The 15,155-nt window shown below is 39.3% G+C and overlaps 1 protein-coding gene across 5 annotated transcripts in view; it reads right to left on the bottom strand.

Moving 5' to 3' along the window:
- The window catches only part of KCNH7 (potassium voltage-gated channel subfamily H member 7), a 345,394-nt gene that overhangs the window by 70,969 nt on the left and 259,270 nt on the right, over positions 1-15,155 (bottom strand). For all 5 annotated transcript variants that reach the window (XM_077272822.1, XM_077272824.1, XM_077272821.1 and 2 more), the window contains 2 exons: positions 10,732-11,131; positions 6,709-6,908 (listed from right to left, as the gene is read on the bottom strand). In XM_077272822.1, coding sequence (XP_077128937.1) covers positions 6,709-6,908; positions 10,732-11,131 — 600 coding nt within the window. The remainder of the gene's footprint in view (positions 1-6,708; positions 6,909-10,731; positions 11,132-15,155) is intronic.

Raw genomic sequence — 15,155 nt, 5'->3', positions numbered from 1 at the left:
TGATCCCTTATTCCTTGAAGAAGCTATTTGCATACTTTCCAAGGAAGCATTACATGGCCTAGAAGTATCCCTACTGTGTGTTGACTTAGCAGTCTCAATGAGAACGATTCCTCCAAAGACTCTAACCCAACTAGCCAGTCTTCTATTATGCCCAAAAAGCTGTCTTCAAATGGAGTCACTTTCCTTAAGGAAAACATTGTAGGTTGGCCTTATATCCTTACCTAAGTCAGGTATTGAGACTCTTTAAAAGGTCAATGTTGACTTCTAAGCTTGCTACCTCCAATTGATGGAACTAGAGACCTTGCTCTCTGCCTCTTTGATGAAGCTACTTGCAAATGTGAGTAACACTCGGAAATATGATGCCGTATTGCAGATATTGCATTAAGTTGTAAGAGTTTCAAATTACACTTCTGCTCTTACAGGGGTTGTTCAGGCTTAGGGTACAAGACTAGAGCCACTCTAAGAGACTGCAGACTTGTGAATCCTCCCTGCATGCAGTATGCATGCCTTCAGGATTCTGTGATGTTAGCATCGGAAGCGTGACCACAAGTATGCGATTTGCATGCACACCGTGATATGACGCTAGTATGAAAATTGCATACTTGTGTTCACGCTCCTGATGCTAGCATCACAGTCATGTGCCTGCTTGCTCCCGCCTCCAGCATCGGAGAATCCTCACAGTGTGCACGGTGCGTAGTGTGAGGATTCACAAGTCTACAGTAACACAGAGTGACTGAAGACTTCAGCCACAAGTCTGGAAACCCCTTTTAGGAAACATGGATCCCTGGATGACTGCCCTTCGCAGAATTCAATGGAGTCTGACAATGTTACACAACAATGAGGCAATGTTCCCCCCCAAAAAAAATCACGAGAAGCATATAGTCATACCATGAACATACAGCACATTTACGCCAGACACTCTAGGACTCAAATGATGATTTAAAGAGTAACTAAACTTTCATGGCATTTTTCATATGCGGAAGGCACCTTAATTGTCTGCAGAGTACGGATTCAATAGAAAGCCAAGGCTATAAAGATGCTACCTTCTATTGAACTCGTACCTCAATCTGTCACCAGAGTTGTCCACTGTTCGGGAGTCTTAAGGTCTTAAGATGTTGGTGGAGGTCTCAGGACCCCAACTCCTACCGATGTGCAGGCAAGTAAAGTGTCTGCGAAATATGAAACAATGCAGTGAAAGTGTAGATATTCTTTAACTAGAATTTCAAGAAAAAATGGCTTTCCTATGCTCTAGTTAAAATTTTGAAAGTTTTTAGATTAAATTGCCACCATCATGCTCTGCTAGTTACTTAAAGAAGCACTCCTCCTCCTCCCATCAAAGTTTTTATTTTCTTAACATAGTGCAATCATCATATTATATAGAACTGTGTACTCACAATTGCTCATTTGCCTTTCTACCCAGATAATCCTTCCCTTTTCTCTGGTTTATGTAGAAACAGGAAGTCTCTTTTCCCCGCATTTATCATTCTACTCTTCAGTTCCGGACCCAGCTGCTCCGTTGTCCTCCTGCCAGAGACTTTTGCAGTGATGACTCATGCAGGGAAAATTGACCTCCTGTTTCTACATGGATCTTAGAAGGATTCAGCTAGTCAGTTTATAATCACTTGATGTCATAGACCTAATGAAAAAGAGAATAATTATCTGGGTAGAAAGGCAAAATGAGCAATTGTAAGTACATGTGCTATATAATATGATGACTGTAATATATTAAGAGGATAATAACTTTGATGGGAGGAGGAGTGCTTCTTTAAAAAGTATCCTCCTTCTTATGTTTCAAATTTAGTCTCAAAATATTCTACTTCTATGTTCTATCACCCAAGTCCATGCAAAGGGATGAAGCAAAATACCAGGAAGAACATATGACCCCCTGACAGAAAAGCACAACTCTAGTACACATAAAAGAAAGTTATATAAAATACCTCCTGTTCTTACCCGTGATGTTGTTAGTCCAGGAGACAGGGGTTGAGGCAGGCACAAAAGAGATAAATCTATTATAAGTATGTTAGAATAAAGGCAATACAAGCATCTCTAGATAAATATCTATACTTATATCAGTAACATGGAAGAAAATGTAAACTATTAATAAGCATATCAAGTTAATACTGTGTTAAAATACATGCAAAGCGATGGCATGCTATGAAGGCATGGTGTTCGGGAACTGTCAGCAGGTTTTTGCTATGTCATCTGAGAATTGCATGATGTAGGCACAGGGACCCTGATTCTAGCAATATACCACTTATTGGTCTGCCGGGTGCAGTTTTGATAAAATCATTGTTTTATCTGCTCCAGATCTAGCAGAGCTCGGAATGCTGAGCTCCATATAGCCCCGCCCACACCTCTGATTAGCAGCTTTCTGTTTACACTGTACACTGAAAGAAAGCTGCTCATCAGAGGTGGAGGTCGGATTGCACAGAGCAGGATGACTACATGGTACAAGAAGCCTAGTCCTGAGTTAACCCATCGCTGGAATCAGGGTCCTTATATCATACTGCTATAAGATTACATAGCAAAAACCTGCTGACAGATTCTCTAAGCAGTTTCCAAGAAATAAAACAAGAGCTATAATTCCTAGAGTTGTCTTCGTTGATTTGGCCATTGATTCAGATCATCTACATGGCTGAACATGTGGGGACAATCCATGATAATCATTTTGATCGTTTTCTTTTTTTACAATGGCTAAAGGTCAAGTAAAGTCCATGGATAGGTGATAGACCATGTTCACTTTTCTTGGCTGGTTGATGTCTAAACATATGTGTGTATGGTCAATGAGTGAATGGATGATTGGCCAAACACAGATACAACAAATGTTTTTTTTTTATCTGTGTTCCTGATTCACCGGTAAAGTTGACCATACTGGTGACCAATCTTGATAACCATGTTGAGGATCAAAACAATTGAGAAGGAGAGTACTTAACAATATAACATCTGATTCCATTATATATTCATTGGAAATTTCTTTTTACACGTTTCTACATAAATGTTTACTCTACATAGACTGAATTTGAAAATGTTTACTTTGTTGGTAAGAGTTTGGGTTATGTTTCCTTACTAGGGTATTCGTCATGGTGGAAAATCCTTAATGGAACTTTATGTTTCAGTGTGAATTATTGAGTCCAAGTTTAAACTAAAAATCTGATGTGATTGGATTTCTGAAATTCTGGCCAAGTTGGATAAAATTCCTGTTGGTTATTGGGATTCATCTTAATTACAGAGTTACAGAGTTTGAAAAATGACATTGTCTGTCAAGTTCAACCTTCCTTGACCAATTATACCCAGACTGCCATTTGTCATGAGAAATGCTGATAGTGTTTGGCATTGTCATCTCTTCTGGTATGGAGTTCCTCAGTCTGACTGCTCTAACTGTGAAGAACCCTTTCCTATTTTAATGCAAAAGAACCCCAATTTTTGTAATCTCTCATTATAAGACAGACCTTCCATCCAGTGTAATAATCTATTTGCTTGTCCCAGGAAAGTCTTCTATCTTCTCAGATTCTATACAATCTTTAGATATCTTCAAGCCTGTAATCCTTGAATGTGGCCTTAAGTTGGGGTAAAATGTTGTCTCTTATTTTCAGCTCTAGCAATTTCAGTAGGATGTAAGTTAGCCCTTGAATTGCACAATATGATCTTACCATAATTTACCTTCTTGATATCATTACAATATTTTCTAATTTTAGTAGATTCAGTACTTTGCATATAACATAGTCTTAAAACTTAATTGCTCATAATTGACCCATTTTTGCCTTTTGTTGTGTTAATTGTTGCGTTTCTTTCTACCCATTGTTTTTTCCAAATCCATTTAAGTTCTAACAATCCAGTAGATACTCTGTGGCCTTCAGAACCATCTATAATTGTAGCTCTACATGCTATAAGTTGTGTCAGTCCAAAATACGACCCTCATCTGTTTTGATAATTAATATAAAGCAAACCCTGTGAACTAATGACATCTCCATCAGGCATATGTGGCCTTCAAGCTAGATGTCTGCTTTATGAACAACTCATGCATGGACTAATGAGCAATAATACTCATAAAGAGTAATAATATTATTTGGTCGGTTTCACTCATCTGTGTAAGGACTGATATTTCTGTACCAGATACCACCAGCCATAGGTCTTCCGAACTCAAACTCAACACCCTCATAGGCATTTTCAAGGCTGTTCAGCGCAGGTCGGTAGACAGACGGTCAGGAAACACACAGCCAGTCAAGAAATCACAGTCTGTATACGGACAGCAAAACTTGAATGTGTGAAACTGCCCTTAAATTTGTTCTCCAGGCTTGATCCTCAAGTCTGCAGTCACTCTATGTGACTGCAGACTCGTGAATCCTCACATCGGCATTGTCAGGACTCTACTGTGCTCGCACCAGGTGCGGGCGTTTATGTGACCACAAATAGGCGAGTTGCATGCTTCCGGACACATTCCAACTAGATGCACTGCGCGAGGCCATGCATGTTTAGTCAGCCTGTGACTGCATCTATGCCAACCGCACACAGTGTGCTGTAAGGATTCTCAAGTCAGCAGCCATAGTCTGACTGCAAACTTGAGCCCTATGCCTGCACAACCTCTTGAAGATTCATTCCCATGTTTAGAAGTTATCAGCTGTCTTCAGGATAAGTGATAACTCACTGACCGGAGTTGGTCCAACCGTTGGGATACCTACTGATTCTGAACACAAGGCTCTGCAGAGACCCTCTTAAATTTAGCAAAGGCCACAACTTCATTAATTCTTTAGGGAACTGTTGGAAAAAACGAGTGCTGGACGCCAACACCTCAGTGGTCGGACCTCAATGATCTTCTATACATAAAAATATTCCTTTAAAGTTTGATTGACCTCAAAAGCTCATTGTGCAGCTAGGAGATTCAAAACTGTGATTTTATATTTTAGTTAAAGGGTCTTGCCAACACTTAGAGATGTTATTTCAGGTCCATTTCCTGGAACCCAAAGCAAACAGATGATTTTACCAGGGGAAACCTTGTCTGGTTACATTAGGCAAATCCGGTATTACGTTGCGACCATTCAGATGAGAGATGATTCCATAATAATTGGTTACTACTGATGTGTAATATTTGAACTAAGAAACTTTATACATAAATACTTACCTTATACTTACAAGGCACCAGTCACCTGGGTCCTCTGTGCCTTGTTGTCACCACCTCATGATGGCGCGCCATCCAGCACCACGTAATCTGACTATCAGAGCTATTCTGCTTTCTCGGTGACGTGTCCTTTAATCACTGGATTGCTGATCAGCTGTGGTGGTTATGTGATGTGGTGCTGGATGACACGACATTAGACAGTGATAACAAGAAGTGGCCACCGCCAATTGCTTGAACAAAGTGGCAGAGGTGGAACAAAAATGCCCAGAGACAACATAGTGAGGGGCTTTCCTACTGCTGCCACTTTTTTTGTATTTTTATTCAATTCATTTTTAGTTTTTTTGTACAATAAAAATCATTGCAATTTGTATCGACAAGTATTGACCCAACTGCAAAATGGCTTCGCCTACTGTCGGCAAGCATTGTGTATAGAGACTGCTTTTTCAGCCAATCTTCCCTTTACTTTAATGTAGCATAACTTTACTGCATTAATAACTTTATAGACCAATATTGACTGCCTTAAAAATGCACACATTAACAAAAGTAAAGGTAATAATAGAAACCTGATTTAAAGGGGTAGTCCAGGCTTTGGATTGAAGTCTACAGTCACTTTATGTCAGGATTCTCCAGCGGGCAGTCATATGACCACAAGTATGCTATTTACATACGTTCGGCCACATTCCGACTAGTTGTACCCGGCCTCGCTCCATTGAGTAAAGCCGTGCACGTCTAGTCAGCATGTGATCGTATGAATGTTAATCACCCACTCCCAGGGCCGGAAAATCCTGACAGCACACACTGTGAGGATTCACAAGTCTGCAGTCACATAGAGTGACTGCAGACTTGAACCCCAAGCCTGGACAACCCTTTTAAATAAAAGGTTAAATCGTGATAAGATATTCTCTTTAACTGTAACAGAAATTACATTTTTACATTTTTTCAGACTTCTAAATTTGAGTAAAAAAGTGAAAGAAAACTCAATATAATAGGAAATGTTTCCTATATGCATGATTTGCAAGAACATATAGATATATCTGCAGGAGCAGACTGGATAAAAGGCTATTTTACGAGTGCTGTCAGCAACGACTCATAGACTGTGGGGCCCACATTGGCCAAGGATCTCCAAATATTGTCCAAAGGCCCAAATCTGCTCTTGCCCCATGGATTAAATATTGTACAACAATGATTAAGTCCTTGAAAGAAGTAGACGTGGCTATAAACCAAGGGCCAAACTTTCAGGATTAAGTGGCTATCGAAAAAAGTGTGGACCTGCTGGAGCAGTGGACCGTTTTACAGAAAGGCCCTCAGTTTTGGCTTATAGTAGGTGTCTGGATCATAATACTCCCCCTATAAAGTCCAAAGGTGTTTCTTTTTGAGGCAACCCCATTAAGAGTTCCCCCCTAGATGCCTTTCATTGCATTAACCCCAATGGCTACTTACAGCTCTCATCATTTTCTGGACAGAAACAGATTTAGTTAAGTACAAAAAATGTTTTGTATAAACCCCACATTACCCTATGATGTAATAATATAACTGTACGGTAGCGTGTAATCGCATAGTAAAACAATGGTTGGAAAAGATTAGTAGCATACCATGTTCATGTCAATCCCATTGGTGTAGGTCCACGCATGCTGAAAATACTCTTCAAGCCTCTGACGTAAAGGATTAGGAATTTGGTGAAATCTTATGAATTCTTTTACTCGGAGCATTTGCATGTGGTACCGCGCTGTTCCTGAATATAATCTTTGGATTATTGCAGACACATTTCCAAAAATACTTGCATACATTAATGCTGGGATTGAAAAACAAAACAAAACAAAACAAAATGATATTAGGAGAGCAAATAAATGCTGTAAAATCCTAAAATAAAAAAATTGAGATATATAGATGAAAAAAAAATAACTTACCTGAAAATAATAAATAACTCATTTTAAAAAACAAACTATTTGATATTTTCCTCTCTTTACATTATATCAGTGAAGGGGATGCATGGTTAATCTGTGGTTATACTCGATGGTCTGTAATGTAGGAGGCTCATAGGACACTAAGGCTATGTTCACACACTGCGTTTTTGATGCATTTTTTTTCCTAAAGCAAAACCTCCTCTCTTGGAAGTAAGAAACTTGTCTAAAAAAAAAAAAAAAAATGTTGCTTAGTTTCTGTTACGTTTTTTTGCAGCGTTTTTGTCCGGGTACATTTGTCTCTTGTGCATGCTCATAAAGTTTAGTGCAAAAAGAAATTTGATTCTACTTCATCAGGTTTAGGCACAAAAAATGCAGCAAAAACTGATACCCGTGGTTTTTTTTCAGCATTTTTTGCACCACCCATTGTTTTCAATGGGTGAAAAATGCTGAAAGAAGAGACATGCTCCATTCTGCAAAATTCTGAGGACAAAAAAAACAAGCTGTGTGCACGGGATTTCTGAAATCTCATAGACTTTGCCGGTACTGTAAAATGCAGCTACACTTTGCATAAAAAAAGCATAAAAAAACTGCAACGTGTGAACATAGCCTTAGACATATTGCTGGTAGCTATACAAAACTCCTGAGGGGTAAAGAGGTGCCAAAGTAGGATTCCAACCCATAAGCAATATACTATAGAAAACTTGGCACTCAGAAAGTTTAGGTGAAAAATAGGAAATCTGTATGAAATTAACGTTTCTGTCCTACATTTGACCTTCATCAGAACTGATTACCGGCTCAGTGTCCAGAAGAATAATGTTTGCAATAGCGCTGGGTACAGCGACGCACGTCGCTTCTGGAAAGGTGATATTTTATAAAATCATTTTTTGAATACATTTAACATGCAAACCTCATTTGGACATTTTCTAATGATGAATTCCCTTTAAATCCCTAACCCTGGTCATAGCGAGATGACTGTGCTAACTCTGCCCCAGTTGACACAGCAAAGCTGAAAAGTAAGCTGCAAAGATTAGAAAATGGCACAAAAAATACAATTAAAAATGGTAATAATAAATAGCTGATTTAAATAAAACCTTTATTTATTAGACATATCTATTATAGGGTATTTCGTTTTTGCAGAGTGTTGGAATAACTCTAGAATATGCAATCATTTTATGATTGATGAGGAGTCCGACCTCTGGGCCACCCACTGACTCTAAGATTGAAGGAAATAGAATCCTAGTTTAGCACTGCTTTCCCTGCTGAGTTTTCCCTGCAAAAAACAAACTTGGTCAGCAGATTGTAGGGAAATGTAGCCTCATTTCAATGGGGCCGAGCTGCAGTGTCACGCACCATGGGTGGCCAGTGGACCACTTTGCATGAAAAAAAACAATCAAGAGGACACAGCAGTAAACTAGTACTGCATCCCTTCATTGTCAGAATCAGTAGGCATTCTAGAGGTTAAGTATATCCTAGCGATACGCCATCACTTTGCTAGACGGGAATTCCCATTTCATTGAGTATATTTGCGAAAAGCTTAGAAAAAAAAGTTGCATTTACCGAAGAATAAAATTCCTTGTGACAATCAATGTGATCTTCCCTGAAGCCCGTTCCGACTTTTGTGATATAACATGTAATATTCTCCTGATATTTATACTAATGAAATCTATTTCTAGATCATTAGTCATTGCAAGTTACCTTCAGAGACACGAAGACCTTAGAAACCTGACAGAGCTAATTAGCAGTTAGTTTAGAGGTCTCACTGGGGAGAATTATAGATCACCCTCTTGCACTTAAGCAACAATTATCAAGGTTGGATATCATCACAGGTCCATAAAGCATAACAGAGATAAAATAGCTAGAAGCCAACTGGTTCCGAATGGATAGTCCTAATGAGAAAAGTGGGAGCTCTGGGCTTGTTTCGTAACCTTCCATCGCAATTATCTGTCTAAAACGACATGGATGAAAATCAAATGTCCTATTACTGATTGGTTTAACCTTGTCTTTTACTCTACGCCCATGGTCTCGTTAACTACAAATTCACTCGTTCAATGTTATAACCTTTTTTAAGTTAAATTAGGGTAAAATTAGAAAAGTGTAATATACTTGACCTAATGTTCTAGGATCTTCAGTATTACTAGAATTCTGGGGCCATGGGGCTTTAGGAAACACCAAGGCTCCTCGTCCTGGTTCGCAGTGGTCCTGTGCACAATGCAGAATAAAATTCTAAAGATCCTAAGGGAACTTTTATTTTCACGATTAGTGGGTGTCATAGACTCCACTTCTCTGGTGTTTTCCCAGCTCTACGCGCTCGTGCAGACAACTGTAGTTTCGGTCTGAGTGTGATTTGTCAAAACACCAGATTGCACTCGGACCAATGTTATTCAATGAGGCGGTGGAAATGTCCAATTTTTTTGCTCGGACCAAGTGATTAGATGAAAAAAAAGTTGTAGCATGCACGATTTGCATCTGATAAAATCTGATATCACTCACCCATTAATATCTTAATATCCATAAGTCTGTGGAAAACATTGGACTTCATGGACAGACTGAATGGAGAACATGGAGAAACCTTTTCTGAGAAAAGGGATCCCACTCTGATCAAAGTGTGATTAGTATAACCGGACAGTTTTTCTCAGATGGAGAACATATGGTCGTCTGCACCAGCCCTTAGAAGGATGGAAAAACCATATTCAGTCTTTAAAAGGATTGTCCGGTTAGAGCATGTTGTCACCTACCCACAGAATAGGTGATAACTTGTTGATCGTGGGGGTCCTACCGCTGGGACTCACATCAATCGGCAGAGAAGGCAACTTTTATTCTTGTTAGAATGGAGCGGCAGTACGCATTCTCAACATGAGCTCAATCCATTCCCAATTGGGCTGCCTAGAAAATGTGCTGCTTCTTCCAGCAGCCCTAGGGAAAGAATGGAAGAGTGTCCTGGCGTCCGTCCTACCGAGTCATTCTGTATCAGGAATAAAGGTTCCCCACTGGGGACATTCGGGTGACCTCTCTTCTGTATCATGCACTACAATCAATTGCTGATTTTTTTTCCTTTTAGCATCTTTTATTTTCTGCAAAACATTTGCTTATTGCTTATGTTAACATTTTAAAAAAATCTGTAAAAGAAAATTTAATTTTTTACCTTTTTAAAAAATTTTTTAGTCCCTCCTCCCCTACCCAAGAGCAAATGAACTTGCAATTGTTTGCTCGCTTGTACTATGTTCTGTGACACTTCAGTAATACAGCATATAGTGAAAATCATAATTTCAAGATGACATCCATACGGGCTTACAATAGGCCTTGGCAACCCACTGGCACCCTGCGATTGCATGATGATGGGTGCGTTGTAGAGAGAGAAGAGGTGACCCTGCCAAGTGTTTTTCTCCGCACTCTTTGGCAGTCACATAGACCGTACAAAATGCCAGTCTTGATGTCTGGGGTCCTTTACCTTGGATAGTTATAAAACACCGAAACAAAGTATAAATCTAGTACATGTTCCATTAATCTATAGTCTACAAAAACCATCAACATCGCTCTTGAACCTTAGTGGTCCGCCACTTCCTGTTGACCCCATACTAGTTGCCATAGCCAAACTAAAGCCCAAGGGAGAACATATTCCCTAATCGTCAATGAATGGGATATAAAATTGTTGTTAATGACCATTCCAACAATCCATAAAAGATAAGGTGATTTTTAGATCATGGTACTTACAGCCAATCAACATAACACAAATGGAGAAGATTTTTTCCGAGTTGGTATTGGGCGACACGTTTCCGAAGCCCACGCTTGTCAGACTGCTGAATGTAAAATAAAGGGCTGTCACATACTTGTCCTTGATAGAAGGACCAGAACTTGGATCACTGTAGTTATACGGCTTCTTTATTTGATCTCCTAATGCGTCCAGCCAACTGATCTTGTGAATTAAGTAAGGTCGTTCAACGTTGCCAATTGCATACCAGATGCAAGCGAGCCAGTGAGCAATCAATGCAAAAATGCACATGAGCAGCATTAGGACGGCAGCACCGTATTCAGAATATCTGTCCAATTTTCTTGCAACTCTGACCAAACGGAGTAATCTTGCAGTTTTTAAAAGTCCGATGAGCGTGGTGGTCTGTGAAGATAACAAATTAAATTATATGGTTTATTTATACACAGGTATGTGCTCCAAAAATGTCACCCACAAAAAGTTCAATAGTTCTGAAAATATGACTGCTGTTCTGGTGTCAAGGGGTCTGATTTTATTGCATCATAATGGATCTCTTAGGATCTGATCTGTTTGATGGATCTGTCATATGATCCATTATAAGCTATTGAAGTGTAACTACTTAGTATATATTTGTAGGTAACACAGGTACTTAAAGCCTTGAATGTCTCTCAAACTAAGCGGAAGACACCCAGCCCCCGCGGAGCAGTATATAAGCTCAATAGAAGGTCTATGTGCGAACACCTCTGGGCTTGTGCTCATTCTCAGAGCGTCTGCCCCGTGATTTCATTGGTGAGGCCCAGGTTCTCAAACCATCACTGTTCAATCTACATGATATATTAAGTCTATGCTCACACAGTTTTTTGAGGTGTTCAAAAATGACGAGTTTTTCTAGCCTCCATTGTTTGAAGGAGTATTCCTTTTCCAAAAAAAAGTATTGAAGAGTTTTAGAAAAGTTTCTTTTGCAGTCTTTTGATAGAACAGTGCCTAGTCTGGAGAAAATGTCATCAGAATCTGCTGCAAAGAAGAGATAGGCATCTTTTTTCCCCATCCAGGTGTTATTCAAAACGTTTTTAAGAAAAAAAATGCCTGAAAAAAAATCTCCTCATACCTTAGCTATGCTCACACAAAATGTTCTAAGGAGTTTTTTGCGCAGAAAGAAATATAATAACTTTTTTTTAACTAAGCTCCATGCATAGTAGCAAATATTTGAAAATGGAACATAGAAATTAACAGTAATTTAGGATAAGTGCTGCAAGATTTTCTCTCTCGCTCTATATATATGTATATATACAGTATGTTATATACATACATGTCTCTTAATATTTAAATTCAAGATAATAAGAAATGAAGCCCTGGAAAAACCCATTTATATGCAATCTTTCTGAGGCACCTCTTGTATAACGAATGGTGTGACAGTGCCGGAAATACAGTACAGTTGGAAGAAATTTGAGCCGTATTACATATAGCAGCAAAAAAAGCCCCATGGAAAAAATGAAAATAGGTAGTGAAAGAGACAGCGGCACTCCAAGGTAGGGTCTCAAACCTTGAATAAAAAGACTCAGGTAGTTGATGTGATAAGAGCAGACTTTAATGTGAATATTACAGTACAGGTGTGACGCTTCGGTCTTCATGGACCTTCATCAGAGTACACACTGTGGTAGTTTGTGGATATAATGGACTCAGTGTTCAGAGAAATTATGTCGGTCAATTGGTGATCCAGGGGAGCAGTGTAGTGGTAGCAGCATGAACGTGGTTCCCACTGCTTGTTCAGAGACATGCTTAGAATAGGACCTACTAATTGGTGCTGGATGGTACCAATACTCTTCCCTTTACTATCATGGACCAGGCAGACTCTTTTTACTCCCATAATTTTTTTTCATTTGTGGGAGCAGAGAGCAAAATAAAGGGGCCAATCGGAGCTGAAGTCTTCCCACTTCTAGGCCGGTCAATGGAGCCCAGACTTTAGTGAATAGGAGAATTGAGGGTAACTTTGTTGCAGTAAAACAAGCTTAAAATGAAGCAAAAATTAAAGAGATACATAGAAGATGAATTTTAGGAAAAATTGAAGGTAACTATTCCACCAGCTTTAAAGTTTGCAGAGATGGAAATGTAGATTGGAGCAGTTCCACTGAAATAACTTCACTAATTAGGAAGAAAATCTGCCTCTATCACGCTTCTTCTTGGGGCAATGTAAAGGAATGAGTAGTATTTTAATCAGGACTCCTCAAGAAGCCAGAAAAGCATTTCTATTTTTTAATGACAGGTTAAATGTTGTAGTCGGCATATTTAGTAATGACATTATGCTGACACCATAGAACGCCAGCTGATTTTACATATTCTGATTCGGATCAGTCCGAGGATGAGGAAGATTACTGCAGATAAGGGTTACAGAGAGGCACGGCTCCGCACCCTGATCTCACCTCTAATATAATTATGTAATGTATAACCAGAATACATATCCAGTGTCTTCAGGAGCCCCTGGTACAGAATGCTAACAAGTATTGAACATTAATGATTGCTGTAATTTTGAGAAAAGCGACTTCCTTGTTTGGTCTGTCAACGATAATGGCGTATGGGCCGTAGAGGCAGTCCGTATGAATTATACTAGGGCCCCTGGAATCAAGAAATCCTCTCCGGCTTGGTCCTTTCCGTATTGTAATGTATTTTTCATAACCTCGAGCATTTGCCTCTGTATTAAATGCACAAGTTACACAGTTTTCTAAAATACTATGGGCCTGATTTACTATTGCACCCGCCACTTTTTTGTGATTTTTTTCATTTTCCTCCTGTTGTTAATTTTCCATTTTTTTCTCTTTTAAAGAGGCTGTCTACTACTTTTACATTGATGGCCTATCCTTTGGATAGGTCTTCAACGTCTGCTCGGCTGGGATCCAACAACCGGCACCCCCGCCAATCAGTTGTTACTGGTATCGGCGGCCGCCAGCCGGAAGTACTCTCTTGCCAAGCTCCTCCATTTACTTGTAGTGGCCGGGGCTTAATACTGTATATCCGCCTCCTATTGAAATCAATAGGAGACGGATGTGCCGTACCCTGCGGAAGCCACCACAAGTAGACGGAGCAGCTCGGCAAGTGAGTACTTCTGGCAGATGGCCACCACTGCCATCACCGATAACAGCTGATCGGTGGGGGTGCTGGGTGTTGGACCCCGGCAGGTCAGACATTGATGACCAACCTAAGGATAGGCCACCAATGAAATAGCAGACAATCTCTTTAATTCCCATGTTTTTTTGAGTCCATTTTAATTGCATTCACCGGTTTTATTTTATCGTTCATCATTCTGTTCAGAGTTTGGGGAGTCCAAATCTTTTTGGCTCACTCTTCATTTATGACTTTTTAAAAAGTCGCACATTTTTTTTCCAACAAATGCACTCTAGTCCCCTGATAGGAGGGATCCTATGAAATTTTTCAACAAACTTTGCAACACTTTAGGGGAACATGTGACTTTTTGCACTAAAAAGTTTCAAAACAGGTTAAAAGACAAAATTAAAGAGCATTTTTGATTTTGCACAAGACTCATGAACAGTGTGTATTGAAGAATTTGGCACAGGAGTCAACAAATGTCTCAAAAATAAAGAAAAGAAAGTGACTTCTTCTTCAATCCTTTACAATTTCCAAGATTTCAGCTTACTGTACATGAATATGGCTGAATTCTTCTTTACACTGCGATGATGAAAATTGGGATCCGATCAGAACATTTTTTATGGAAACCATAGCTGTATTAGGATATAGGTCATAGTACAAAAATAAAGTCTGTAGTAATCAGAAGTTCCAGCTGAGAAATCGAGCTTTGACGCCACATGAAAATTAGCCCAGAAGTGATTTATGGGCGTGTCACTGCACTCTAAGTGCTTCAACACTCCTCCAATGCACTTCCAAGCTAATTTGCATGATGCTTCACAGCTCAATTTCTCAGCATTGGTACGTCGGATTACTACAAGACAGGCATCATTTTCATTGTTATACCTGGTCCTACACAGACACAACGTTAGTAGTAAAATTGTCAGGGTCCTTTTAAAATGTTTCCACGAAGGTGACATTTTGCTACAGTTGCAAATTGATGGCTGTGCCAAATTTCCATCACAGGGTCAGACTTTTTAGCCGAAAAAAATATGACGATGTATTTAGCTCAAAGGGGTTTGCCTAGACTGGATGCAACTTTAGCAAACCTTCATTGATAAGTTGCAAAATTTTTAAGACTGGGTGTAAACAAGAACGTTTCCACTCATGGAGAGAAACTATAAAAAAAAAATTGTTGAGGGATTGGATCAGAGTTGCAGAACTTTTCACTGGTCATTTCTCTTGGGTTTATGATGCACAGTTTTCATGGTAGCTAAGAATAAAGTCTTAAATGAAATATTGTCTGTTAATTATACCCGGAGTAAAAATGATGAGAGAGGAAATGTATCTC

Source organism: Ranitomeya variabilis, chromosome 7, assembly GCF_051348905.1.
Source record: "Ranitomeya variabilis isolate aRanVar5 chromosome 7, aRanVar5.hap1, whole genome shotgun sequence".
Taxonomy (NCBI): domain Eukaryota; kingdom Metazoa; phylum Chordata; class Amphibia; order Anura; family Dendrobatidae; genus Ranitomeya; species Ranitomeya variabilis.
The sequence above is the reverse complement of the archived record's forward strand: the minus strand, read 5'-3'. Positions and strand labels throughout refer to the sequence as shown.